This window comes from Crocuta crocuta, unplaced genomic scaffold (assembly GCF_008692635.1).
Source record: "Crocuta crocuta isolate KB4526 unplaced genomic scaffold, BGI_CrCroc_1.0 scaffold186, whole genome shotgun sequence".
Lineage (NCBI taxonomy): Eukaryota > Metazoa > Chordata > Mammalia > Carnivora > Hyaenidae > Crocuta > Crocuta crocuta.
The window spans coordinates 6,559,269-6,586,386 of NW_027551569.1; the positions used below are offsets into that span (position 1 = coordinate 6,559,269).

The 27,118-nt window shown below is 42.4% G+C and overlaps 2 protein-coding genes across 3 annotated transcripts in view; one reads left to right on the top strand and one right to left on the bottom strand.

The window, feature by feature from the left end:
- The window catches only part of NEK9 (NIMA related kinase 9), a 37,918-nt gene extending 21,133 nt beyond the window's left edge, over positions 1-16,785 (top strand). Inside the window, 8 exon segments of the mRNA XM_077750615.1 lie at positions 948-1,056; positions 1,828-1,989; positions 5,310-5,480; positions 6,250-6,309; positions 8,844-9,046; positions 10,087-10,248; positions 11,435-11,644; positions 13,604-16,785. Of these exon segments, the coding sequence (XP_077606741.1) occupies positions 948-1,056; positions 1,828-1,989; positions 5,310-5,480; positions 6,250-6,309; positions 8,844-9,046; positions 10,087-10,248; positions 11,435-11,644; positions 13,604-13,726 (1,200 nt within the window). The 3' untranslated portion in view covers positions 13,727-16,785.
- A 2,974-nt stretch (positions 16,786-19,759) lies between these two features.
- Positions 19,760-27,022, bottom strand: ZC2HC1C (zinc finger C2HC-type containing 1C). Of its 2 annotated transcripts, none has more exons than XM_077750791.1 (3): positions 26,929-27,022; positions 24,740-26,081; positions 19,760-20,324 (listed from the first exon to the last, which is right to left on the bottom strand). In XM_077750791.1, exons 2-3 carry the CDS (start codon positions 26,060-26,062, stop codon positions 20,061-20,063), a joined length of 1,587 nt encoding a protein of 528 aa, XP_077606917.1. In that variant the 5' UTR covers positions 26,063-26,081; positions 26,929-27,022; the 3' UTR covers positions 19,760-20,060. The 2 variants fall into 2 exon arrangements, with proteins under 2 accessions (XP_077606917.1, XP_077606916.1); XM_077750790.1 differs by having other exon boundaries at positions 26,756-27,022.
- Between the last annotated feature and the right edge of the window lie 96 nt (positions 27,023-27,118).

The window sequence follows — 27,118 nt, forward strand, 5'->3', positions numbered from 1 at the left end:
ACAAAGAATCAACTGAAGGAATTTAGGGTCTACGTATCACTAAAATAGGTACAAGATAATTAATATGAAAAGAAACATATTTTTCATGTATGACCTCCCTGGAGAATATTTTTAGATTTATTGCTCCCAAATCACTGATCCTGTACAGGCTTAGTAAATATAATTACCATTCACTTCCTTCAAGGATGTCATGAAATTCATATTAAGTCTTAGTCTCCTCTTTGTGTTAACATAATGAGTTTTTGTCATGTTCTGAAGAATCAAGAGAAAAAAGTTTCCTGACTCAGTGAAAAAGGTAAGAATTTTTAAGTAATCTCTGAAGTAATGATTCTCAAATGGGAGAGTACAAATTTGGGACAAGCCTGGGAAGAGTGTCTGCATAGTTTGAAAAGGCATATTCAGAATAATCATTACTTGATTTGGGTTTTATTATAACATTGGTTTTGTTGCGAAATTTTAAACTTCATGAGAGAAAGTTTTTAGTACTAATTTAAAGGGAACATGGGCTTTAACACACTGAGAACACTGCCTTGTAGATGAAGTTAGATCACAGTAAATGTTGCATTGTGGGTGGAGAGAGTCTTCAAGATTTTAATTCTTTTCCCTGCCTTTGTTAGATATACAGTGTCTGTACCCAAGGTTGGTGTCCATGGTTGTATTCTCATGTGGATACTTTCTGGGATGGAGAGTTCATGTTTTACATACTCTTAGGTTAGGAATCTGAAACTTTGGTGTTAGGAAGCCCTGCCTGATATACTGATTAAATTCTCTGATTACATATTGAGCTTATTCTGTTTTGTATTCTGTTGGAGACAAAAAGCTACCTGGCATCTTCTACTTAGTAACGAATTTGCTCAAAAGGGCTTTTGGTCACCATGACAACATTCTCTGCTACCTCTTGGTTTTTTGCCTAATAAGTATTTGCTTTGTGTTTTATCTTGTTTCAGGCCTACCACGAAGTTCCCTACACAACCTCCTTTACCTTGGCCAAACAGCTGTCCTTTTATAAGATCCGTACAATTGCCCCGGGCAAGACTCACACAGCTGCTATTGATGGTGAGTTGATTTACAACATTTTCCACAGGCCTCAGTAACTCATGCTCTTTTATTCTGTCAAATGTTAGCTCTTCTTTTTTTTCTTTAAGATTTCATTTTTAAGTAATCTCCACACCCAACATGGGGCTCAAACCCACAACCCTGAGATCAAGAGTCAAGCGCACTACTGATGGAGCCAGTCAGGCACCNAAAAAAAAAAAGAATCCGAAACAGGCTCCAGACTCTGAGCTGGCTGTCAGCACAGAGCCTGACGCGGGGCTTGAACCCACGAGCTGTGAGATCATGACCTGAGCCAAAGTCGGACGCTTAACCGACTAAGCCACCCAGGTGCCCCAGTAGTAGCTCTTCTTAACGATATTTACATTTTCCTGTTTCCCCCTGGTATCCAGTATTATTAACAAATTAGGAATTCAAGTGAATGTTCTTTTAATCATTATAAATGCACAATCAATACAACCCTTAATTAGAATGCCATGCCAATAATTCCAGAAAACTGCTGCCTTAAATTAGTGCCATCTATCAGTTTACTAAGTTAGATAGTACCTATTTTCCACATTTAAAATACAATATTGGAAAGTATGATATTGAGTAACTTTCAGAGTCTAATCTGTTTTAGATACCCTAGCTGCCTTAGATGCAAGATTGTGTGGCTAGCTTTATATTTGTATACTCTTAACAACCAGAAGCTAGTCTGTGGAACTCTCTGCATTGGCTGCATTTTCCCTCTACTCCATGCTCCATTTGTGCCTGGTTGTTTTTATTCTCTCTTAGAACGAGGCCGGCTGCTGACCTTTGGCTGCAATAAGTGTGGACAGCTGGGCGTTGGGAATTACAAGAAGCGTCTAGGTATCAACCTGTTGGGAGGACCCCTAGGTGGGAAGCAAGTGATCAGGGTCTCCTGCGGGGATGAGTTCACCATTGCTGCCACTGATGGTAAGTCTGGACACATCATTTCAAGTTTTCTAGGTGGATGGCTCTATTTTAATGTTTGGCTGGGAAGGAGCTAGACTGGTTATTTACATAACTGGATCATATATTCACTTTTTATTTATGTTAAATCGGCGTCTAATTGTTACCCATATAGAGCTTCCTTAACTTTTCATGTGTTCAACATGGTGATTGTTTAAAAAAAAAAAAATCGAAATACTGGCAAACTTTATATTGTTAAGTCCCTACTTTTTTTACTTTAACTTTTTTGGTTAAATGTTTTAAGAATTATTAAATACTAGGGGCGCCTGGGTGGCTCTCGGTTAAGTGTCCAACTTCAGCTCAGGTCATGATCTCGTGATTCGTGGGTTCGAACCCCGCGTCAGGCTCTATGCTGACAGCTAGCTCAGAGCCTGGAGCCTACTTCAGATTCTGTGTCTCCCTCTCTCTATGACCCTCCCCTGCTCATACTGTCTCCCTCTCTCTCAGAAATAAGTTTTTTAAAAAATTTAAAAAAAAAGAATTATTAAATACTATTTTAAGTTTATTTATTTATTTTGAGGGAGAGGGCATGCAAGCAGGGGAGAGGCAGAGAGAGAGGAGAAAATCCCAAGGAGCCTCTGCAGTACAGTGTGGAGCCCAATGCAGGGCTTGAACCCACGGACTGTGAGATCATGACCTGGACCAAAATCAAGAGTTGAACACTTAACCAACTAAGTTAGCCACCTATGCACCCCAAGAATTATTAAATAGCTCTATGTAAATTTTTTTATTTTAACATTTTTTATTTATTTTTGAGAGCCAGAGAGAGACAGAGCATGAGCAGGGGAGGAGGAGAGAAAGAGGGAGACATAGAATCCAAAGGAGGCCCCAGGCTCTGAACTGACAGCACAGAGCCTGACCTGGGGCTCAGACCCACAAATAGTGAGATCATGACCTGAGCCAGTCAGAGTCTTAACCGACTGAGCCACCCAGGAGCCCCTATATACTTCTGTGTATACCTGGCCCAGGACCGTGTTGGTGTCAGTAATTGTTGGTTGGGGTGGCTGGAATCTAATCTTGCTCCTTGGCTGGTGTCAACCACACTGCAGTGATGTTCTCAGGGACTGCTAAGGCTTGAAGGGCTGAGTACTGTGTGTCTCTCAGCTTCCACTGGAATTGGAATTGGTCTAATTGAATTTTCTTCTCCTTTTTCACATTGCTCATTCCACAGCATCTCTTGCTTCTTTTACTACTTCTCTCTTTTTTTTAAGTTTATTTGTTGATTTTGAGAGAGAGAGATGTGGGAGCGCAGAGAGAGAGAATCCCAAGCAGTCTCTGCACTGTCAGCACAGAGCCTGCTGTAGGGCTCAAACTCACAAACTGTGAGTTCATGACCTGAACTGAAATCAAGAGTTGGATGCTTAACCAACTGAGCCACCCAAGCACCCCATTCTTTTTTTTTTTTTTCCAATTTTAGAGAAAACATGTGCACATGTGAGCTGGGGAGAGGTGCGGAGGGAAGGAGGAAGGGAGGGAGAGGGGGGAGAGAGAGAGAGAGAGAGAGAGAGAGAGAGAGAGAATCTTAAGCAGGCTCCATGCTCATTGCAGAGCCCAATGGAGGGCTCAAACTCATGAACTGTGAGATCGTGACCTGAGCCGAAATCAAAAGTCGGACACTTAACCAAACCAACTGAGCCACCCAGGTGCCCCACCCATTTCTCTTCTTTACTGCCACTTTTGCTAGTCCTTATTCCCTTCCCTCTTCTGCATTCTTTTTTTCTTTTCTCTCTCCTTTTCCTGTATCACCTTCTGGACTAATTGTAGTCACTTCTTTCTTGTGACTGGGGAAACAGCAAATCACATTTCATCTTCTTTTCTTTTGACTCATTTTAGCTTTTTTTTTTTTCCTCATGATCTAAGATGTCTTTGTTTTCTTTTGGTCTGTGCCTGTTGTATACGCATGAGGGGATCCAGGGACAGTGTCTGATAGCAGTATCTGACCCCTCTAAGTCCTGGAATGCCCAGAACTGCTCTATTCTTCTGTCTTTCCTCTGTCTCCCTTCACTCCCTAACTGAGCTTATTATCTTAAGTGCCCCGTATCCACTGGTAGCTTATATCATCACCCCTGAACCCCAGGCTCGGTTATTCATCAGTCCCTGGACTTAGATGTCTAAAAATATGGTGGCTTTAGAGCCCAGTTTTCCCAGGTCAGTCATTCATGCCTGTTGTCCAGGCTTAATCATTAATAATATCCCCTTTTCATTAAAAAATGCTCTGATTTGGCTAAGAAGTTACAGGTGTCTCAGACAAACTTTCATCAAAATAAAAATTTTTATTTTTTGCCCAAATCTGTTCCTCCTATAGCTTTCCTGTCTCACTAAATGGCAGCTTCATCTTATTCCCCACATCTCATTCAGCAACAAATCCGATTGATTATCTTCACAATATATCCAACCACTTCCCACCTTCACTACTACAGCTGGTCTCTCTGCTCACCTTTGGTCCCTTGCAGTTGATTCTTCTCATGGTATCCTGGTGAATCCTTTAAATACCTACTACTACATTCAGAACTTTTAACGGATTCCTATCTCAGTCAGTAAAAACCAAAGCCATTACAGTGGCCTGTATGGCCCTACATGACCAGGACCCCAGCTACCTCCTGACCTCTTTACGGACCACTGTCCCCCTCTTACTTTGCTCTAGCTATAGGGCAAAAGTCTTTGTTCATGATACTCCTGTTACTCCCATAGTACCTTTGCACTTGCTGTTCTGTCTGCCTGGGAAGCTCTTCTACATATCCACCTAGCCCTCTCTCACTTCAGTCAGGTCTGTGCCCAAGTGTGGACAAGTACTTCTCTGACTACCCTATCTGAAATAATGCTACCCCATTATTATTTTTATTTCCACTCTTCTTTACCATGTATCTTCTTTCCTAACACTTATGACTACCAGAAGTATTTGATACTTACTGATTGATCAGTCTCCTCCAACTAGAATGTTAGTTCCACAAGGGCAGTGCCTTTGTTTTGTTGACTGCTGTGTTCCCACACCTCCAGCAGTGCATGTCATGAATCAGGGCCCAGTATATAGTTGAATGACCAAAAAAAGTTGTTGAATTAGTAAGTGGATGGATGGATAAATGGATGGCAGTACATAGAGATGTGGACATTTTTTCCAGGTTGGCATCAGTAATTGTTTAGATTTTGTTTAGGGGAATAAACAGCTTTCCCTTGTTTTGTACATAGTGGGAAATCTTTCAAACTCTTGGGCATATCTAGGGAACCCATAGAATAGAGAAGTCACTTTTCTGTTAAACTATCTGCTGTTTAATTTTTTTCCCTAGATAATCACATTTTTGCCTGGGGCAATGGTGGTAATGGTCGCCTGGCAATGACCCCCACAGAGAGACCACATGGCTCTGATATTTGCACCTCATGGCCTCGGCCTATTTTTGGATCTCTGCATCACGTCCCAGACCTATCTTGCCGTGGCTGGCACACCATTCTCATTGTTGGTAAGTGTCTCACGTGTGTGGGTTGGGATGGATTTGACAGAAGGTGGACCCACACACTGAAAATACTGAATGTCACATTCTTAGAAACACAAGTGTCATGAAGAAAAGAGGCTGTTCCTTGAAGTCTTGTAACAGTGACACCATACCTTGTGGTGGGGACGGAACACTGTTATTTCCTGACTTTGGTCATTTGCAACCTTCTGACCATTTTTTAACATGATAACTTTGGTCTCTGCCTCTGCCATAGAATTGTTATCTCCAGTTGTCTACTAATTAATTTGTTGCCTACATTCATGCTTTTGAGAGAAACATTTCAGTATACCTTTAAAAGGAAACTAAATCATAATTGTTTTCTGCATAAAGATTACTCTGTTATGAACTAAGTTATAAAAACCCATATGAGGGTTTCCAGGTCCATTCTTGTAGATCAGTGGTTCACAACCTTGGCTGCACATTAGAATCCCCTAAGGAGCTTTTGGAAATTCCATTGTCCTGACCAATTGAATCAGAATCTCTGGGGTGGGGCCTAGGTTGTTACTATTTAAATCTTCTCAGGCAATTCCAGAGAGCAGTTAAGAATTGCTACTCTACATAATGGATACAGTTAGAGTAGCTAGTGGTACTTTAATATCTAGCACAGTAAGTATTTATAAAGTTATCTGGAGTGAGGGATAGCTATTATCTCGTATATTAATTCCCTGTCCTAGTCTTATCACTTTTCCTGCCTATAGCTGTTTACGATGCTTACCTGCTGAATATTTTTCCTCAGAGAAAGTATTGAATTCTAAGACCATCCGTTCCAATAGCAGCGGCTTATCCATTGGAACTGGTAAGTAGCAGTGTCCAGGTGCCAGTGGTTCTACTGAGCTGTGGGTCTTTGGGTTAGATTGCATGTAGTCTCCAAAAAAAGGAAACAGGAAATATCTCTGGAAAATGAGGAATAATGGTGATTAAGAGGGAGGATTGCATTTTGGGTGGATTTCACAATAAGTTATGACTTTTATTACATTATGGTCAGAGGGAGAATATATCTTTGCCAACCAAGCATATGGAAGTAATTAAGTGGCTTGCCCAATATTGTAATGTGGCTTATGTATTGTTCCTTTCCTTACCATACTAGGGGCTATGGGTTCTGTCTGCTCTTTACTTCCACCATATTCCCAGGGTTATTCCAGTCTATAGAAATAGTTCCTCCAAACAGGCCCTCAGAATTAAAAGTTGGCTAGACTTTCAGTGTGGTTAGGAGAATCAGCCCAAAGCTCTCTGATAGTTTTCCTCTGGCTGCTTTTTGCATGGTTCTCTGTTATTTAGGACTATGCCAGGAAATTAAATCTGTGTTCCTATTTGGTGTTCCATTTGCTCTAAAGTACCTATACTCTTTGATGTCTCAGAATCTGGATTCTGATAGTTTGCAGAATCAAAACAAATAAAGACCCAGAATAAAAGCAGATCAATCCAAGAAAAAGAAAGTCAAAAGTCTGATCTAGACTTATTGAACTCTAGGTTATAGATACACACACACACCATGCCTTTTATTAGTTTCCTTTAGTAATCTATTGGTCATCATTTATTTGTGCATATTAATATCTGTCACAAATCTTTTTGCTAAACAGAGCTGTTCTCTTTCAGCATTGTTTTGCTGGAGCAGTATTTAATGGAAAAAATAAGATTAAAAGCACATATCAATTAGCTGGAAAATGTAAACTCCATAAGGACAGGGATTTTTGTCCTTTTTTATTCATTAGTTTTATCCATGTTACCTAGAAGAGTGCCTGGCAAATGGTGAATGCTCAATAAATACTTGATGGTTGGATGTGTTCTAACCATCCTGTGGAATACTATACAAGAGTAGAAATGAACATCTACAAATAGTTCTATAATGTGAAATGTAAAAAGGAAATAGCAGACTATGTGCCTTTTTATCAAGTTCAAAAACAAGCCAAAATTAATATATTGCTTAAGGATATATAAGTATGTGATTGATTTTTTTTTTTTTTAAGACGAAATGATAGAAGTGCCTGGATGGCTCAGTCAGTTGAGTGTCCGACTCTTGATTTTGGCTTAGGTCATGCAAGGTCGTAGGATCGAGCCCCACATGGGGCTCTGCCCTGACTGTGCAGAGCCTATTTAGGATTCTCTCTCCCTCTCTGACCCTCCCCTGCTCACACGTGCGCATGCTCGCTCTCTCTCAAAATAGACTTTAAAAAATATATGAAGAAATGACAAACACAGAATTAACCAGTCGTTACATCTAGGTAGGAGGCCAGAAAAAGAAGGAATTCCCAAGGCAGGTGTGATAGAAATAATGTTTTAGTTCAGCACTGTCCCATAAATCTTTCTGCAGCAGTGGAAATGTTCTATATGTTTGCTGTCCAGCACTTGAAAAGTGGCTACTGTGACTGAGGAACTGAACTTTATTTAAATTTAAATAGTCATATATGGCTAGTGACTACCATATTGGAAAGTATAGTTCTAGTTCTTCAAGTGGTAGATTCATGTTTTATTTTGTTAGGTGTCGAAACTTAACATGTGTTAAAAATAGTCTTTTGTATATTTCAGATGTAATGTTATTTTTAAAAGCCATTTAAAACAAGCTCCAGAGCTTTTGTTGGCATCTCCAGTTCTGCAGCGTCAGTGGGGTCACAGTGTGGCACAGTCCGTCTGCAAGCCACTGCAGCTGGTGACCATAAACAGTCCTTTAACTTTAGACTATACCGTGCACTTGCTATTTCAGCTTTAGCAAATGAACTTTTTGGGTCCATGCTAAAGTTTCATTCCAGTTTTTGACTACATGTCAGCTAGTCTTCATTAAGATAACTTGGAAAGTGCTACATGATATGAAAGAACCAGCCATCATATCTTAAAAATTCTTACAAATAGTTCTTTAAAAAATTTTAATGAATTTAATGGTTGAAGACTTCTCCAGAAAGGAAGTTAGTGGTGAGTTTATCTGGCAACTTTAAGAGCTGTTTGGCTCAAACGTGAAAGTGCTTTGTATTTACCTGAAACCTTGACGAGCCTTGGTGGAGAATGCTGGAGTCTGGCTGTATCTGTTAAAGCATGGGTGGTAGATTCAGTGAGCTGCGGTTGGGGCGGCTGTTCAGTAATGCTTTAGAACATTGATAATCTGCTATAGACAGAGAAATGAGTACGTTTGGGATGTAGAAGTGAATTATCATTATGAAGATACTGATATTCAATACCTTGTATAAAAACTACAAATTTAGTCCCAAATATCTGACACTGTTGCTGTTACTTCATGCAACTCAAGGAAGTTCTCCAGGGGTCAGGGGGGACTGTGAGATGGTAAATCTTTCTTGCTGCCTAGCAAGGCTCTCTCTTTCTGTGCTGTGTATCTGTCAGTGGTTCAGAGCGCTAGCCCAGGAGGCGGCGGCGGTGGGGGAGAAGAGGAGGACAGTCAGCAGGAATCTGAAACTCCTGATCCAAGCGGAGGCTTCCGAGGAACAATGGAAGCAGACCGAGGAATGGAAGGTTTAGTCAGTCCCACGGAGGCCATGGGGATCATTAGTGGGGCCAGCAGCTCCTGCCCTGGCTGGCTTCGAAAGGTAATTCCTTTGGCAGAGGTATCTTTGATAAAATAGCAGGCCCTTTACAGCAACTAGAAAGGAGTTGTCGGAATCTGTGTCCCATGTCCTATTCAAGTGTTTTGCAGTAGGCATCGAGGTTTCTGACTTCCACCTGGAACGAAACTACCAAACCTCTAATTCTTTTTTCTTCCTGACGGAAGAGACACAATATGTTCTCATACTGGTATTAAATGAATTTAAGTTAATAAAACCTTCCTTGCAGGCAGTCTTTGTAATGCATGCATGCAGATTAAGCTTAGAGATTTTGTACTTTCGTTTGTGGAAGTGGAATATTGGGGCAGTTGGAATGTTGTGCAGTAGAGAGATAGGTTATGAAAGTTGACGTGCAGACAGTAAAAATGTTGGAGTCTATTTAGATGGAAAGTTGGTTACAACATATGGCTGGGCAGGAAAGGATGGGATACCTGTGCTGCAGAATCCCATTCTCTTAGAAAATATGTAGTGCGTAGAAGAATATCTGCTGTGAAGACTGAACACAGTATTTATTGCTCATTTTAACCATGCTTATTTATGAGTGATAGAACTGCTGGTCTTTTTGCCCATCTGTGTTTTTTTATTTTCTACAGTGAGTATTTGTAGTTTGTGAAATTTTACATTTTTACCCCCTAAAAATCTAGAGATTTAAAGTTTCCCTTGTAAGGTGACTGAACTTCATAGCCAGTTGGGAGTATGAATGGAGGAAGCAGTACGCTGTTCTGCCTGAGGTTTCAGCCTGGCCACTGGCCTTGCTGCCATCACTGTCGAGCTTCCCAGCTCCCTGAATAGCCCGTGTAGATAAATGTGTTGGGGAGATGTGCCACGCACGCCAAACCATGTTCTTGAATTTGAGTTCAAATCGCTGTTACAGGTCCAGTGAGCGGAGTTGTACTCAACAACTGTCATGGCCCGCTAGGGGGTGCTGATGTCCCAGCAGAGCGAAAGCTATGGCAAGGTGGGAATTTGGGAGAAAACACAGACGGCTCAAACAGAACTGATGAGATTCTTTGTCTTATACATAGGAGCTGGAAAATGCAGAATTCATCCCCATGCCTGACAGCCCCTCTCCCTTAAGTACAGCTTTTTCAGAGTCTGAGAAAGACACTCTGCCCTATGAAGAGCTGCAGGGACTGAAAGTGGCCTCTGAAGCTGCTTCGGAACACAAGCCCCCAGCCGGAGCCTGGGTAACTGAATGTTGTGCCTTTGAGTCACAGCTAGGTCCCCGGAGAGCTCTCCCCGCGTCTCCTGGCCTTACTGCCTTCTCCTGCTTCCTCCATCTCCCCTGTATCAAGTCATCATACTGTCTCCTCGGTAGTGCTTAAAGCTTCTGTCCTACGCTAACCTGAGTTGCCTTGGAAAAGTATTAACCCTTTCACATTCCTGACGTGTTCACTGTTCTCTACACCAGAGGACTGTCTTTCTTTTCTCTTTGCCTCAGAAGTACCGAAATTAAGGTTCCAAAATTCAAATTCAGTTTTTCTTGACACTGCTAGTTGGGGTCTCTAAATATGAGTAAGAAATAATGCTTGTCATCTTGTCAGGGAGCCACACATGTGTGCCTAACCTTGGTAGAAATCAAATTGGGTAAATACCTCAAATGTAAACTAGGGGTCACCAAACTTCTTCTATAAAGGGCCACATAGTAATTATTTTAGGCTTTAGGGACCATGCAGTCCCTTCTGCAGCTACTCAACGCTGTAGCATAAAAGCAGCCATAGATAATACATAATGAATGAGCATGATTGTGTTCCAATAAAACTTCATTTACAAAAACAGGCAGTAGGCCAGTTTTGGCAATCATTTGCTGACCCTTCTCATAAACAAAGTACACTAAAAGAAGGGAGAGAAATCCAGACTAGAAAGGGTGTAATAAAACCTTTGAAACTTTAAGGTGAACATTTAAATTCCTCTACCAGTTAGCTTTCTTGAATTATTTTGGCAGTCCTGTTTACCAAACATGTCTTCTATCTTTTCTAAAGTGTGATCCACTACATTTTATGAATATTGACCCTTTGGGTGACAGTGTTCTCACTGTGATCAGAAAGACTTGTTCCACACCCCACTTCAGCGTTTTAAATGGGATGATAGCAACGTACTTTAAATTTGTTTGCCAAGTTCTCTAAAAACAGTGATTGTTCTTTCACTTTAGTATACTAGACACTGAGATGCTGAGAGTTCTCTTGCTGTTATGTGAGAGCCGGGTGCTGTTGTGATGCCAGCAGCTTTGTTTCTTTTGCGTTTACTTTGTGTGTATGCATGGCTTATCTAGTTACTTTAAGAGTGAAATCCAATGGCATTTTGAGGAAGGTTGGATTGGGGAGCCAGGATAAGCAGGCAGAAGCACCTGTGACCTCTTTCTCCTCCCCGTAGCCACCTCGGCTGAGTCCTGCAGAGACCTGTGCTGGGAAGGGAACGCCGTTAATGCCTACCTGTGCCTGCAGCACTCTGCAGGGAGAGGTTGAGAGATTGCACGGGCTGGTGTTAAAGTGTCTGGCTGAACAGCAGAAGCTACAGCAAGAAAACCTCCAGATTTTTACCCAACTACAGAAGCTGAACAAGAAATTAGAAGGAGGGCAGCAGGTGGGAGCATTAAAAGAATAATTCAATTTCTAATTCTATTTTGAAGAATCACAGAAACAAAACACCAAGAACTGAAATAGACCTTTTCCTTTGCAGATACTTACCTTTTGAAGATGTAACTTTTATAATTAATTTCAGCAGTCCTGGGCCTTGTTCAGGCACCTGGGTTAGATCATTTTCATCACTTTGGTTTTTTGTTATTCTATATTTTTTCTTCTACTTTTCTTTTTAACGTTTATTTATTTTGAGAAAGAGTACATGTGAGTGGAAGAGGGGCAGAGACAGAGAGGAGAGAATCCCAAGCAGGCTCCGTGCTGATAGCACAAAGCCTGACTTGGGGCTTAATCCCATGAACCATGAGATCATGTCTGGAGCTGAAATAAAGAGTTGGATGCTTAACTGACTGAGCCACCCAGGCTCCCGTTTTACTTCTCATTATGAAAAACTTTAAACATTATATAGTTCAGTGAATACTTGTAATACACTGTCTAGATTGAACAATTGTTAACATCTTGCTTGTTTAAAAAGTGTCTGTGTGTATTTAAAATATGTGGGGGATGTGTCTATGTGATTTTAAAATATGTGTGGGAATACGTGTGTATATATATGTTTTCATTTTGCTAAACCATTTTCAAATAGATTATAAAGGTCATGACATAGCCCTTGTAAATACTTTCTTACACAAATCCAAAAATAAACACATTCATTCTCCTAGCTAACCACCATGCTGTTATCACACTCAACCCAGTTTACACTCATATTCTCAGTTTTCATCCAGTACCTAACTGATAGTTGAATTTTCCCAGTTTTCCCACAAAAACGTCTTTTATAACTTTTTTTTTTAATCAGACCAGAATCCAGTCAAGGGCCCTACATTACATTATTACATTGTTATACCTTTATGTTTCTTTTTATCTAGAACACTTCCTTCTACCACCATCACATTTCTTTCTTTTCCTTTTTCTTTTTTTAATTTTCATGGCATCAATTTCTTGAAGAAACAGGGTCAGTTGTTTAACAAAGTAAGCTACATTCTGGATTTGTCTTTTCTTCTTGGAACGTGATTTAACTTGTTCTTGTGTCACCTGTCATTTCTGTAAACTAGAAGTGAGACTTAAGACTTAAATTCAAATTAAGCATTTTTGATAAAAATAATTTCAGTGCTGTTTGCATTGTTTTTAAAGAGCCATAACTCTTTTAGCCATTGGTTCTATTTAGAATGAACCAGGGCTGGGAAATATGATTCAACCCTTGGCTTTGCCATTTGTCAGTTTACATGTATGGACAGATTTGTTTCTATGAGTCCTGGTTTCTCACCTAAAAGAGGAAAATAATACCATCTGTTTTGTTATGGTTGTTTTGAAGATCAAATGAAATCATGTCTAGGAAAGGACTTTGGGAACTAATGTACTCACTTGAGGCAAGCATGGGGTGGTGGGCAGCTGTAGCAGGCAGGAGGATTGTCTGGCTGAGGGCTGTCTCAGTTTTATTTATTTTTAATGTTTATTTTTGAGAGAGAGAGAGTGCATACACATGCGTGCATGGTGGAGGGTCAGAGAGCGGGAGACGGCATCCAAGGCAGACCCCAGACTGACAGCAGTGAGCCGGGCGTGGGGCTTGAACTCACGACCATGAGATCATTACCCTGAGCTGAAGTCGGACCTTTAACCGATTGAGCCACCCACGCACCCCATGATTGTCTCAGTTTTAAAACTGAGAGTTCTACATTCCAGAAAATTCTACAGTCCTGGGCAAACAGTTGGTCACTCTGCCTGCAGCGAGTGTCAAGGTGGTGGCTTTAAGGCAGCAGCATTGTTCAGGTATTATCTAAGGTAGTATTATGAGCTTCTCACAAAACTGTGCCTACAAATCCTTAGAGGTCAACATTGAAAACCTAGTCCTGGACTGTGGTGACTGATGGCAGTATTGTTAATGTGGAATTGTGTTTTGTTTGGACAGGAGGGGATGCATTCCAGAGGAACTCAGACAGCAAAGGAAGAGATGGAAATGGATCCAAAGCCTGACTTAGATTCAGATTCCTGGTGCCTCCTTGGAACAGACTCCTGTCGACCCAGCCTCTAGTCTCCTGAGCCTGTACGGCCTCCAGGAAACTGGGATCCAAAGAACTTCACAGCACACTTACTGAATGCAGAGAGCGCTTTCCTGGCTTTGTTCACTTGCAGACAAGGAGTGCAAGGCAGAGGCTCTGAAGCACTTTCCGTGTACACTTGGAGAGTGGCATTGCCTCTTAGATAGGATCTAGGAGTGGTTTTGTTTGGAGAATGGAAAGGCCCCGTGGCCCTGGCTTTGTCCTCAGTGACTGCCATAGCAGCAGCAGCTCTGTACCTCATCTGGTGATCCCACCTTTGAAGAGGAGACACAATGCTCACCTTAATTTTGCTGGTAGCAGCTTATATCTCATTTATCATTTCACCATTACTTGGAAGCTGCCTTGGGAATTCAACACCAGGCATTGCACCTCTGGGTGGAGGAGGGAAAAGTGTAAAACTCGAGTGGGCTGAAAGCAGATGGGGCCCGTCCAGGGCCATCTGGAGAGTGGTGAAATGGTGAACCCTCTCAGGAGCCCTGAGTCTGGGGAAATAAGTCTGGTGGAGTCAATCCAGGGCTTGTTTTCAGAAAGTTCAGTTACTTTGCGCAGCTAAATGCTTTAGGAGGAAAAGTGGGCTTAGATTGCTTTTCCTCTGAGAGTCGATTGAAATGTCTTCAGTGAGGAGTAGAGAAGGAAGGCTAGGTGCCTCCTCCTCACACAGCTGCAGTTTCAGTCTGTGGCCGATGCAGGTAGGATTTCCTAACTTTGGAAGACGCCTCTAAAAGGCGAGGTGTTTCAGAGAGAGCGGAGTCAGCGGGGCAGTAGGAACAGCCTTAAGAGAAAACCATGATGGGGAGAGGTCCTCCTATAGCTGCCTCCCCTTGGTATCTTTAGGAAGGTCTAGGAGTGCCTCTGCCTTTATGGCTCTTAGGGTTCTAACCTTGACTTCAGCAGCCCCAACCACTCCCTTTCTGTATATCTAGTCAGTATTTTCCCCTTTTGGTGTTTTATGAAGCCATATCAGTGACTCTGTATCATCTTTCCTACTTGAGTGGCCCAAAGCCAGCACCAAAACCTGGTAGTCCCTGAAGTCTAACAAAACAGGTAGAAGCCGCCAAGTGAAAGGAATTTGGCTGAGAGCTCCGTTCTGTCCCATAGTCATTGTGTCCTTATGGACAGGAATGAACTAGCTTTCCCAAAGAGAGAAAGTGTCCTCAAAGCTCTTGATAGTTTTACCTAAGGATATGAGCTTTGTGTTTCCATCCAGCCTTAGGAACTGTTCCGTGAGTGCTTTGGGTCATAGGAGCTGCCTTGATGGGACTTATATCCTACCTCCCTAGAAACGGCTAAACTAATTTTTGTTTCATTTTCCCCAAACCCAAAAAATGAATGTTTGATATCTCTATATTTTGGAAGGTCCTGTGCAATGGAAATTTTGCCATTTCCCTAAAACTGGTGGTGTAAAGGCTGATGCTTGGGGAAAACCCCATGGCTGGGGACGGGCGACTCTGTTCAATGGGATCTTCTTGGTTTGATGTTCCCATTGTTTTCTCAATTCTGGGAAGCCTAGTACAATGGTACTAACGTAATCACTAAAGCCTTTTCTTAAAATAAGGGAAGGGGCCAACCCCAGATTAAAGTTACAAGTTCTGGGGACTTGGGGGTTTGCTGTAAACCCTAAAAGTGGGTTTTGGTTCATCATGTAAATGCACCTTTGATTTTTTTTAAAGGCTGATCGGCCTTTCATGTTCCTGTATCCCTCATACTCACCATCTCAGCAGGCCTGAGAGGCAGGCTCAGTTTGGGTGTTAATCCTGAGTATTGCTTCTGCTGTGGAATGGAGGAACAGGGGCGCATTGCTGAGACAGGGATGAGAGCGAGCATTGAAGGGAGGGGGTGAACCCTGCTCTTGTTCCGGAAGGGAGCCATTCTCTAGCAGGGGAACGCAGGTCATTTTCTCTAGCATGTTCCCTTGGGAAGTCTAGTTTGCTGGTAATCTGGCTGAGAATCTGAGTTCTGTGCCTTAGAGACAATTTGCACTTTCCCAAATTGTGCCTGGGACAGCCGTATGATTTTTCCCACCAAATAGCTATGCAAACAGAAACCAGTTCAAAGTGGCAGCCACGCATTAGATAAAAAGTGAAAGGTTAGTCAGCAAAAATGCCTTTGAATGGTTTTTTTATAACCAGTTCTCTTAAAGTTTGTCCTGCTGTTCTTTCTGCAGTGCTAGGTGTTTTCAGTTTTCTAGTAGTAGTGCTTTTGAGTTATAGTATAACCCGAGTTTCCCCTCTGCTCTGACATTGTTGCTGAAGAACTAGCTTATTGTTAGCCAGATGTTTGAAAGGTTGAGGGTGGAGTGGTTTGGCATTTCTGTTTTAAATAAACATATAAACTCTCAATCAGTGCTATGCCTGCTCATGGACCTTAGTCACTGGGGATGAAACACCCAGATTCTAGGCCTTCATGAATCTTTGATTCAGTGAGTCTTTATATAAATAAATGACCTTATAATAGAAACAACACAGGGGACATTTGCACAAATAATCTTTTGCTTTTTTTTCCAGGTTTTTAAAAAATTTTTTTAATGTTTTTATTTCTGAGAGAGAGACACAGCGTGAGCAGGGGAGGGTCAGAGAGAGAGGGAGGTACAGAATCTGAAGCAGGCTCCAGGCTCTGCGCTAGCTGTCAGCACAGAGCCCGATGCGGGGCTCGAATCCATGAACCATGAGATCATGACCTGAGCCGAAGTCGGATGCTTAACCGACACTGAGCCACCCAGACGCCCCTCTTTTTCTTGCTAATAGAATCATTTCTGCTGCTACAACTCTTCCCCCCCACCCGCCGCCAAACTTCTCAAATATTATTGTGCTTAAAATGCAGAAGGAGGGACAAAATGAGCCACAGAAAGAGGATCATTTCTTGTACTTACCCCCTCAATGACAGTGGACTTTTTCAAGTGATAATGTGTGTCTGTGTTTTTAAAACTGTTTTCCATCAAAGAGGGTGAACTGTATTTGGTCTCCCTGGCATAGTACAGCCAACTTATCACTTCTCTTGGCTGAGCATTTCATTAAAGTTTAAAGCAAAAGCAGCCTTAAACTCAAATTTCATTTGATTTGCCATATATTTGGAAACATTCATAATAGAAAGAACAGCTCTGGAGTGAGGATGCATTATAAATAACTTCTTTCAAATGAGAATCCCTGGGCCTCCAAAGAGGTATTATTCATTAGTGTCAGGGCAGGCTGGGTTGCAGTCAGGACTACAGAACATGTTCCTTCCTGCCACACAGCCAACAATCATTCATTACTTGAGTGATTAACTACGGAAATGAACGTGCTGATCACTAAACCTCACAGAATCAGGAACATTAGAGAGAAAAACACTATATAACATCTGTGCTACCTCCTTTGTAGTTGTGACGAATGATAAATTAATGACCAAAAGCCAATGTTGGCTGAAAGGTACTGTGCTGCATTAAATACACTGCTCTTAAGAGATATTCTCTCAGTACGTCTGCATATACTTTTATATGAAGCAAGTTTCACCATGAGATTTTTTTTCTGATTGTTGAACCTTTCGAACTTTAAAATTTATAACATTTGCATGTACTGAAGGTTCTTGGATAAAGTAGTATAAGACATGGATATTAACAAGCAATATTTATCCACTATTCTCTGCTATCCAGGAAGGGACTTTTTCTAAAAAAGGATTCTGACCTCTTCCCAAAGAGCAGATCGAGCTAAATTTAATATAATCAAGGCCTAAACATGTTGAGAATGGAGGGAACACTAAGGCATTGACTATTGTTTTGTTTCTCTAGCAATGTAAGAATGAATAACTGCTTCCTGTGTCTGAAGAAAGCACTCCCCACACATACATTTTTTCCCCTGGAGGACCTTCATCTGTGAACTTAATAACATCATTCAGGAATCCCAAACCCAAGAGCCTGTTGAGCCAGGCAGATAAGGCAAATAAGTGAAGCAGGCCAGGTGGGGCTGTGGTGATCTGAGAGGCCAGCCTGTCTGAAGGACACTCCATGGTGTGGTCCAGGGTTGCTGGCCTGAGGGTTCCAGAACTTCTGGCTTGTCAAGAGATTCTCCGTAACGTTTAATTTTGAGAGAGAGAGAGCACAAGCCAGGGAGGGGTACAGAGAGAGGGAGACACAGAGTCCGAAGCAGGCTCCAACCTCTGAGTTGTCAGCACAGAGCCTGATGCGGGGCTTGAACCCACAAACCATGAGATCATGACCTGAGCTGAAGTCAAACACTTAACTGACTCAGCCACCCATATCCCAATTTTTATTTTTTATTTTTTTTAATTTACATTTGAGAGAGAGAGAGACAGGCATGAGCAGGAGAGGGGCAGAGAGAGAGAAGGAGACACAGAATCTGAGGCAGGATCCAGGCTCTGAGCTGTCAACACAGAGCCCATTGAGGGGCTCGAACCCACAGACTGCGAGATCATGACCTGAGCTGAAGTCGGACACTTAACCAACTGAGCCACCCAGGTGCCCCTCCATATCCCAATTTTTAAATGTCAATCTAATTTTAGTTCCACGCCAGCCAAATAAAACATATCTGTAGGACAAAGCAGTCCATAAACTACCACTTTGTGGCCTTTGCCATAGCTCATTCTTGCCATCTATTGCTTTTACCATCAAGTGTGAAACTTAGAATTTGTACCTCACTAGACTTGCCTGGGGAATGAATGTATATATTGATTTACTTATCCATTGTGTGCATGAGGGCTCTTCAAGTGGCCTACCTAAAGCTCCATTATGTGATCCCTCTTCTTTGCAACAATTAAGAACATAAAGCAATAATATGTACTGTTTAAGTATGTACATTTTTTTCAGCCCAGTGTCCTGTAGCTTCACAGCTAAAACTTTAAATTCACATTTCATATTGGTCTGATCTGTTAGCTCACTCAGCAGAAGCTGCAGAGGAAATGGAACAAGGGTGAGTGGCCATTTATCGTTTAGTAAAATATGGCTTTATTGGCTGCCTAGTCACGTTGGCCCAGGTCAGGTTGAGTGTTTTTTCTCCAGTATTTTTTTTTAATGTTTACTTATTTTTGAGAGAGGGAGAGAAAGAGAGAGTCACAGAATCTGAAGCAGGCTCCAGGCTCTGAGCTGTCAGCACAGAGCCCAGTGTGGGGCTTGAACCCACGAACTATCAGATCATGCCCTGAGCCGAAGTGGGATGCTCAACTGATTGTGTGATGGTCTCAGGACAATAATCCTACAGTTATTTCAGATCTGTTGTTCAATCTTCATCCTATCTGAACTGATATAACCCTGAGAGGCATTACCTTATCATTTCTCCCATTTGAACAATCTAGGACTCATTCATTTTATTATTTAATTTTAAATCTCTAAACCCCATTTGTTGGAGGTCGAATTATGAAGGTTACTTGCAGTATGCACAGTTCTGCACTGGGAAAATTAAAAAGACCTGGTATCTTTTTTCATCAGTTTACTTCCTAAAATAGAGTCTACTGTGGTATAATGGGGAGGGACATGTGACACTGCAGTGTCTCAGCTTGCTTTGATGGTAGATTTTGCTCCTCATTTAAAAAGCAATACAAACAAGCTGATTTCAAAGCAGAATGGTAGCAGTAGCTGAAACTGAAGTTTCTTCCTTCTTTTTTTTTTTTTTTGATATGAAAACCATTAGAAAAGAACAACTACTGAGACATACAGGGTGCTTCCCATTCCTTACCCTGTAAAGCACATAAAGATGAGGGTCCCTTAATTAAGTAACCACGGGAGGATTGAGGATAAACTGGCTCCTTAACCTGACCTGTTTGTATTGGCTTTTGGCCAGGACCATGCATCAAGGAAGTCAAGGATAAATTATCATTTGCCTTAAAGCAAAAATCATCTTATTTTTCATAAGAGATACCACCTAGGTGATCCTGATCCTCTGACCCAACACAATCCATGAACCAACTTCTTGCAAGAATAAGAAGAGGTAATTGGAACCACAGATATATGTGCAGAGGCAGTGGTAAGAAGGCACAGCGAATGCAGGCACTTAACCAGCACAAATCACAAGTCAGGCTTGCGAAAAGAGAGCTTTAATGCAGCCCGCTTGCTACTCTTGAGTGTCTTCACCCATCAGTTCTTAGGGCAATGACAAGGCACACCAGCCTGAGGTGATAACTTAGTGGGAAACTGAGGCTTCCTTTTGCCTCCTGCCGCTTAGCAATGGGGGTCTCTCCTCACTGATTTAAGCTCTGCAGGCAGATGTGGGAGGTAGAAAACTTTTAGTTCTGTTTTCCATCAAATTCTCCTACTCCCATGTACTGCTGAAGAGACATAGAGCCTTCTGAATTATCAAGGAGGCTTCCACTGTTGTCCATTCAACTGTAATGCCTCCTTGGAGGTGGAGGCCGGTTCTTGATGGTCTTACACTTGGGAATGTGCCGCTCAGACACCTTGGGGGCAAAGTGGCGACTACAGTGAGGACACTGAATATAATCTGGATTTTCTGCAGGCAGGATGGGAGGCAAGTCTGAAGGGTTTCCACCTTTGGCAGTTACCTGCTGGACCTCTCGAGCCTGACGGAGGGTACGGATGAAAGACTCATGCTTCTGTCTCCAGGTGCTCTTCTGAGGAGGTTCAGCCTGTAAGTAAGAGGAAGATGGATCATTCAACTTGGCGTTTACCTCATCTCCTGAGTCTTCGTGAGAATAAAATGTAGGAAGGGAATGTAAAGGGTGCTCACCCATAAAGTTGAAGAGCACAGGAAAGGAGCAGCAGAGCTGATTTGCCAGAGTGGAGGCACTTAAGCTAAGGGCCTGCCCAGGGGGATAGTACTGAGAGGCTCAGTGCTCACAAGTACGTGCATGGTGAGAATAAACTGGATCCCCGGGGCCCCTCTGCCATCTTGCGTATCCAAGTGTTCATCATTACCAGCACCCTCACAGGATAGCAGGATTTATTCTTTGGAGAAACTGAACCAGACAGGTTTCAGATTCAGGAAGCCCAAGCAAAGCAGAAAACAGGGTTAATATTGAGGCCGAAAATAGGGATTAAGTGCAAGTGTACATGACAAATTATGGAACTGTTGGCCTGTTTCCCCCACTCAGCTCCCAGGATATCCAACACATTGGCACCCTTGTAGGAGACAGGAGTTCTCTGGATGCATGAAGCAGTTGAGAGAAAAGCCACTAGATGCTGACCCTGAGTGACCCCAATGAAAAGAATCACTATTTGATAACCCTAATATGAACAAGCCCCACTTAAGCTTAAATATGAGTGGACAGCCTAGGATCACCAGATATTTGAGTGAAGCTCTAATAAGAGAAAAACAAAAATAAGTACGTGAACTTGTTCCTGCTCCCTCAGGGAACAGCAACAAAGCAGGTAAAGGAAAACTTAACAACCAGAGAACCAGAAGGAACTACTATAAACCAAACTGTGATAGCTAAAAATAAACTGTGATAGCTAAAAATAAAAACAGAAATGTTGTAAAATACTGTCATGGAAATTACTCTGGGAAAAAAATATCAAGATAGAAAGTAGAGAACATTAGAAAATTAGAAAGCCAATCCAAGAAGTCCAACACCTGACCAATAGGAGTTTCAAAAAGAACAGAAAAAGCACAAGGAGGAAATTATTAAAGAAATAATACAATAAACATTCCTAGAATTAAGGTCACTGCTCATGAAATTGAAATGGCCTACCAAGTATCCAACACAATCATTGTAAAATTTCAGAATTTCAGAATAGAGAATCATGTAAGCTTTCAGAAAAAGAGAAACACCAGAAGAGATTTCCTGTTGGGGAGCAGAAACAAAACAGCATCAGAGTTCTCAAAAGTAACATTGGATGCTAAAACCTGGTGGGAAAATGCCTTAAAAGTTCTAATAGCAATTCATTTTCTACCTAGAGTTCTATACCTGGCCAAATCATCAATCGAATAGAATGCTATTATATAGATATTTTCATTGATTCCGAGACAAAAACCATGCCTCCCATGCACATTTCTTGAAAGCTTCAGTAAAGCAAAGAGTAAGGCAAGAAAAGAGAAGACATAAGAAGCTTGAAATGGGACCCAACACATAAGAGAAACAAAATGAAGTCCCAAAACAAGTCTGCACCAGGCCTAGAGAATAACTAGTCCAGACTGGCACAGGAGGAAAAAGAGTGTGGGAGAGAGGTTTCCAGAAGTAAACAGGAAAAAAAAAAATCAAACTGATGGATTATAAGAAGTGTTTGAACATTTACAAAAACATTAACAGGTGTCTGACATCAGACGGATCACTTAGGGGGGAAAAATTAGAGACCGGTATGTAAGAAACCAAGCAAATGAAAACATGAGTCAACTATTAATTCCAGGTGCATGTGGGCAGAGGCAGAATTTGTTCACTCATCAATGAACAACATTTACATGGTTATTATAATGGAAAGGCTGATTACTGGCTTAACCCCAAATTGTGATTCCATTACAATGGAAAGAGAAGGGAAAGAGAAAAATGAGAGGAGATGTGAAAGAGAGCTTTATCCACAGCACTCATAAGAGGAAGTCAATAGATAATGTGTACAATGGACTAATCAAGAAAATAAGCATATTATTGAGAAATATGGAAATACATACTAAAGAAGTCATCTATCAGAACTGAAGGCCGCTGCTGGGAGCCAGGTTAGGATGGAGAGGGGTGAGGCAGGATCCCGCTTATCTGCCTTATAATAAGGTCACTCACTCGGTACATGATTTTAAAAATGTATTCAAATATTACTTAGATTAATATAAATTAATTCTTAAAAGAAGAAAAAAGAAAGAAGGCAAGTAGCTGCTTGGTGATCTGACATCAGTAATGATGAGTAACAGGAAGAGATATTATCAAAGGAAAAGGATCCTTCAGGAGTCTTACTGAATTAAACAAACAAGAAGGCAAGAGAATCTGAGTGTTAGAGACAGAATTCATGAACTTTATTTTTTTTAAATTTTTATAGTTTATTTTTGAGAGAGAGAGACAGAAGATGAATTGGGGAGGGGCAGAGAGAGAGGGAGACACGGAATCCGAAACAGGCTCCAGGCTCTGAGTTGTCAGCGCAGAGCCCATTGCGGGGCTCGAACCCACGAACTGTGAGATTTGACATGAGCCAAAGTCCAACGCTTAAATGACTGAGCCACCCAGGCGCCCCCAGAATCCAGGAATTTTAAAAAGAATTAGGGAGAAGTTCCTCAACTATATGATAGTTACACTTGAATTCATCATATTGAAATTTTATTCAGTTAACACTTGTCAATCACAGAGCACAAAGATGTGGTCCCTGTGTTCAAATGCTTAGGGTCCAGTAGACAGACCGGTGGTACAAGTCTGCTGGAAGTTATGGGAAAATTAAAGGACACAAGGAAAATCACCTATTCTCATGAGTACACTAGAGGAATAAGAGGGAGACACAAACCACTCAGCTTCCAAAGGCATAAAGCTTTCAAATAAGACTTGGGACATTCCAAGGAGGGGAGCGCATCTCAATCCAGACCGTTTCTGCTTTGGTGTCCTCAATGCAACATATTTCCCCAAACCAGTTTCCACAAAGCTAGAAGGTCTGATCTTAGAAACCCAATTCTTTTGCTTCACTCCTAATGTATTTAGGAATTTAAGAAACACAAGACTCTTTTAGGTGTTGGCCAGAAATAACCACTATAGTGGGATAGAGAAGACCCCAGTGGATTATTGGGTTGACCAGAAAGAAAACAGGAAAGAGCAGGAAACGGTGATCATATCATTATGTGAAAGAGCAAAATGCTGGAAACTGGACCTCAGGCAGATTATCGCTGAACACAGAGGGACTTTCTTGTGGTGATCTTCCAAATTGTACTGAAAGAAATAACTGCAAATGACTTCTAACAGCCACCACATAAATTTGAGTTTTCAAAGGCACCAGCAAATAAGCATATAAACTGTAAAGTGCTTAAAACAGACAAGAGATGCTAGTGCAGCAGAGGGAGTGTTGAAAAGAAATGAAAACAGAATATGCTCTCATATTTTGTTAGAAAATTAGATTTGAATGGGGCTTTGAGGTCATGTGTCTCAGCTTTCCCAAACTTTGATCATTTGCATACCACTTTCACTTTATTCTTCCTACTATAGATTACTTCATATTTTCTTTTAAGTTCATGATTCCTAGACACCACGGGCTTCATATGATGTTCTATTTTTCTAACACACACTAAAACTACTAAAATAAAAATGTTTGCCAGCATGCCACACTTTGAGAAGCACTCATTTATAAACCAAGGGGCAAAACGTTGACGGCGTGGCGGATTTATCCATGAGACAATCTTCTCCAGATCTGACTGTCCAGATGTGCCTGTGAGGTACCCCTAAACTTACCACAGAAGTATCTCACAGGTTTTTTACAACCTAGTTTTTTTGCTGTTGGAATGTTAACCAAAAGTGAAGTTCTCTACCTTTAAGGTGTTTATAATCAGGAGAGAAAGGATTGCAAACTTAATTGTGTTTTATGTACTTACTAAGAAAGTATACCAAAACTGAGCTAACCTTCAAAATGTAGACATGGTTATAGGAGTAGTAACAAATCCCAATCTTGGGAGGTGGCATATTGCAAAGAGCAAGGAGTTCTCTCAGGGGAGTGAACTGCTGCATTGGGTTTTTTTCCCTTTATATTTTTCCTATGTTTTGCATTTTCCACAGTAAACATGTATTACTTTTATAATCAATAGGACATAATATTTTTTAAGTCTAGATTTTGAAGTCATTCCAACCCACAATTATAGGCTGACTCAGCCACTTAAGGCCTTCTGTGATCTCAAGCAAGTAAAATTCTCTGAGGCTTGATTTTTGAATTGATAAAATAAGAGACAATGAAACCCCCAAAGGGTTGTGGTGAGGGTCTTATGAAAAGCTCCCACCACCGTGACTGGCACCCAGTAGTAATCAATAAATGTTAATTCTCACTTTCTCCCTACATGACACATGAGCTTTTTCTAAAGAAAACTGATATAACAGTCCCTTTACAATGCCCCCCACTCAAAGTCAAATCCATAAGGCCCTTGCCTTGTTACCTTGACTGAGGCTGGGGCTGGTCCCTTCCAGTCCAAGTACTGCTCTAGTTCTGTGCCCTTGGCCCGGGCCTTGGAGGAGTCAAACACTTTCCTCTTCGAACTCTGCATCCTGCTGCAGACGTTGGAGTGTCTCTCCAGCCTGAGCAAGAGAAACTTGCGGCCACAATGGCTACATTCGCCAAGTTCTGGCTCTTCAGTAGAACAGCTGGAAACTGATGAGTCTGGTGCCCTAGACAGACTAAAATTGCTGGCGGATCCCTGTAAAGCACTGCCTGGCACTTCTGAAGACTGGGAAAACTCTTTTGGTGGCCCTAAGTCTCGGATTTTGTTATTGCTTGCCACCAGTCTCTCCCTTTTGAGCTTCTGTATTCCATCATCAGAGAACTGGAGTGGACTAGAATTTTCTTGAGGCCATCTCCTAGTTTCATCCTCTCCCCTGTGTCTACTGAAGACCCCCTCAGCCCCCAATTCTGGGGAGAAGGTAGATTTGTATGTGGTGTTGCTATGACCTTTAACTCTCCTGGCGAGTGTCATTCTCTGTAGCTCTCTGTTTTCATTCTCCTTAGCCTGTTCCTTTTCTTTCTGAATCCTTCTGAGTTCCTCCTCTGTCTTCTTCAGCTTTTCCCTTAGGAGGTTCTCTTTTCTTCGGATTTCCTCCTGTAAGCTCTCCCCTGCAGCTTCTAGTCTTTGGATCTGCACCCACTCAGTCCTGGTGGGATCTGCTACAGCCCGCTCCTCCTGTGTGGCAGCAACAGCACGAGCCCCAGATGAATTCACCCAGTTCCTTGAGCCAACGCTGCTGCATGGAAACCCTCTTGGTTCAGGGGGTCTCGGAGAGACATTCTGGTCCCCATCAATGGCAGCTTCACTTGTACTATGAGACTTCCTGTGGAACACAGGTTTCAGCGGGTATGCCCGGTCCACCCCAACTCGCTTCTTTATAATGGGGATGAATTCCTGGTTATCTGCCTTGGGACACCAGGACTGAGGATCTGATGAGTAAAAGGAACCCTTTGCTTGGCCCTGGGGATTGCTTCTTGAATCTTGCTGGCCAATTCCAACACACTGGGGATAGGAGTAGCTCCGAGCTTTGCTGTACATATTCCATTTGGAGGGAGTGTAGAGGTTCTTCAGCATCAGCTCTTTGTGGCTCAAAACCTTCTGCGGGAAATTGTTCCTCAGGTGCCCCATCGAGGACCGCTGAGAAGAGTCCCCTTTTTCACAGGGCTCTTGCTTAGCTGAGAGGAGCCCTGGAGCTTCTGCTTTATTATATGGGAGCATAACGCCCACAGACAGACGCGGCGCCAACTGGAGCCCAGCCATTCAGGGACTGGACTGAAGCCTAGGGGAGATTTAAACCAGATATATGTGACGAGTTTGTCTGAGGTCCACCCCAGTTGCTAAAGTAAACTGTTTCCACATTTGTCCTACCTACATAGTCTGTTGAACTTTTTAGGGACAGTGGTGATGGGTATGCCAGAGCTTTCCTCCAACAAGCTTTTGGTGAATGCTTATTATTTCCTGTGGGTACTTATTAGGTCCTGAGAATAGAAAAATGAATGTGACACGGGGGTTCCTGCCACCTAGCTTTATTCCAGGACCAGCCTCTGCCATCCACAGTATGCTCCCTAGAGGGTGGAAAGATTTAATGGCAAGAGCTATTGGATTGAAAGTCACGGGTTAGGCCTGTGACACAGGAAAAGCAACTTCCCCCTTGCTGGCTCGTTTTCTTCACCCATAAACTGAACGTTTCACTCTGTTACACGACTGGCAGTTAGGGACCTTAGGACTCAGAATTCAGCCCTATCATCTCACAGGTGAGCAAACTGAGGTCCAGAGGTAAGTGACTGGCACAGAGAGCTCTCAGGGCTTGCCTCCTGCGGGAACCGTTCTTCATTCCAAACACAGGCCGCTCAGGGCCTGCAGCAGGTGCCTGGCTGCCAAACTCTCACCCAAGGAGTCCCCGCGGTGCAGACTGCGGAAGGTCTGTAAGCTGCGAGGCGGGAGCCACCTCACCTGGCTGCCACAGCTTTTAGATCAGGAAGGCCGAAGTCACGCTCTGTCCTACAGGGTCAGCCGGGGCGCCCCCACTGGGGATTCCGCTCTGGGAACAAGCCCTCGCTCTTCTGTCCATGGAGCTCTTGGGGGGTCGAGGTGCTGACCCCATGTCTGTCCCCCCTTCCTCGTACCTGAGATAATGACGACCGTTCCTTCTCAGGGAAAACCCCAGGACTTAGTTTTCCAGACCAGACCCCCACCTCAACCGACCGCCGCGCAGGCGCTCTTAGGTGGCCTCTGTTATTCCCGTTGCCTGGAGACGGGAGGGCATGCGTGCCCAGCCCCTGCGCTAGCCGCGAGCGCAGCCCGGCAAGCGTGCGC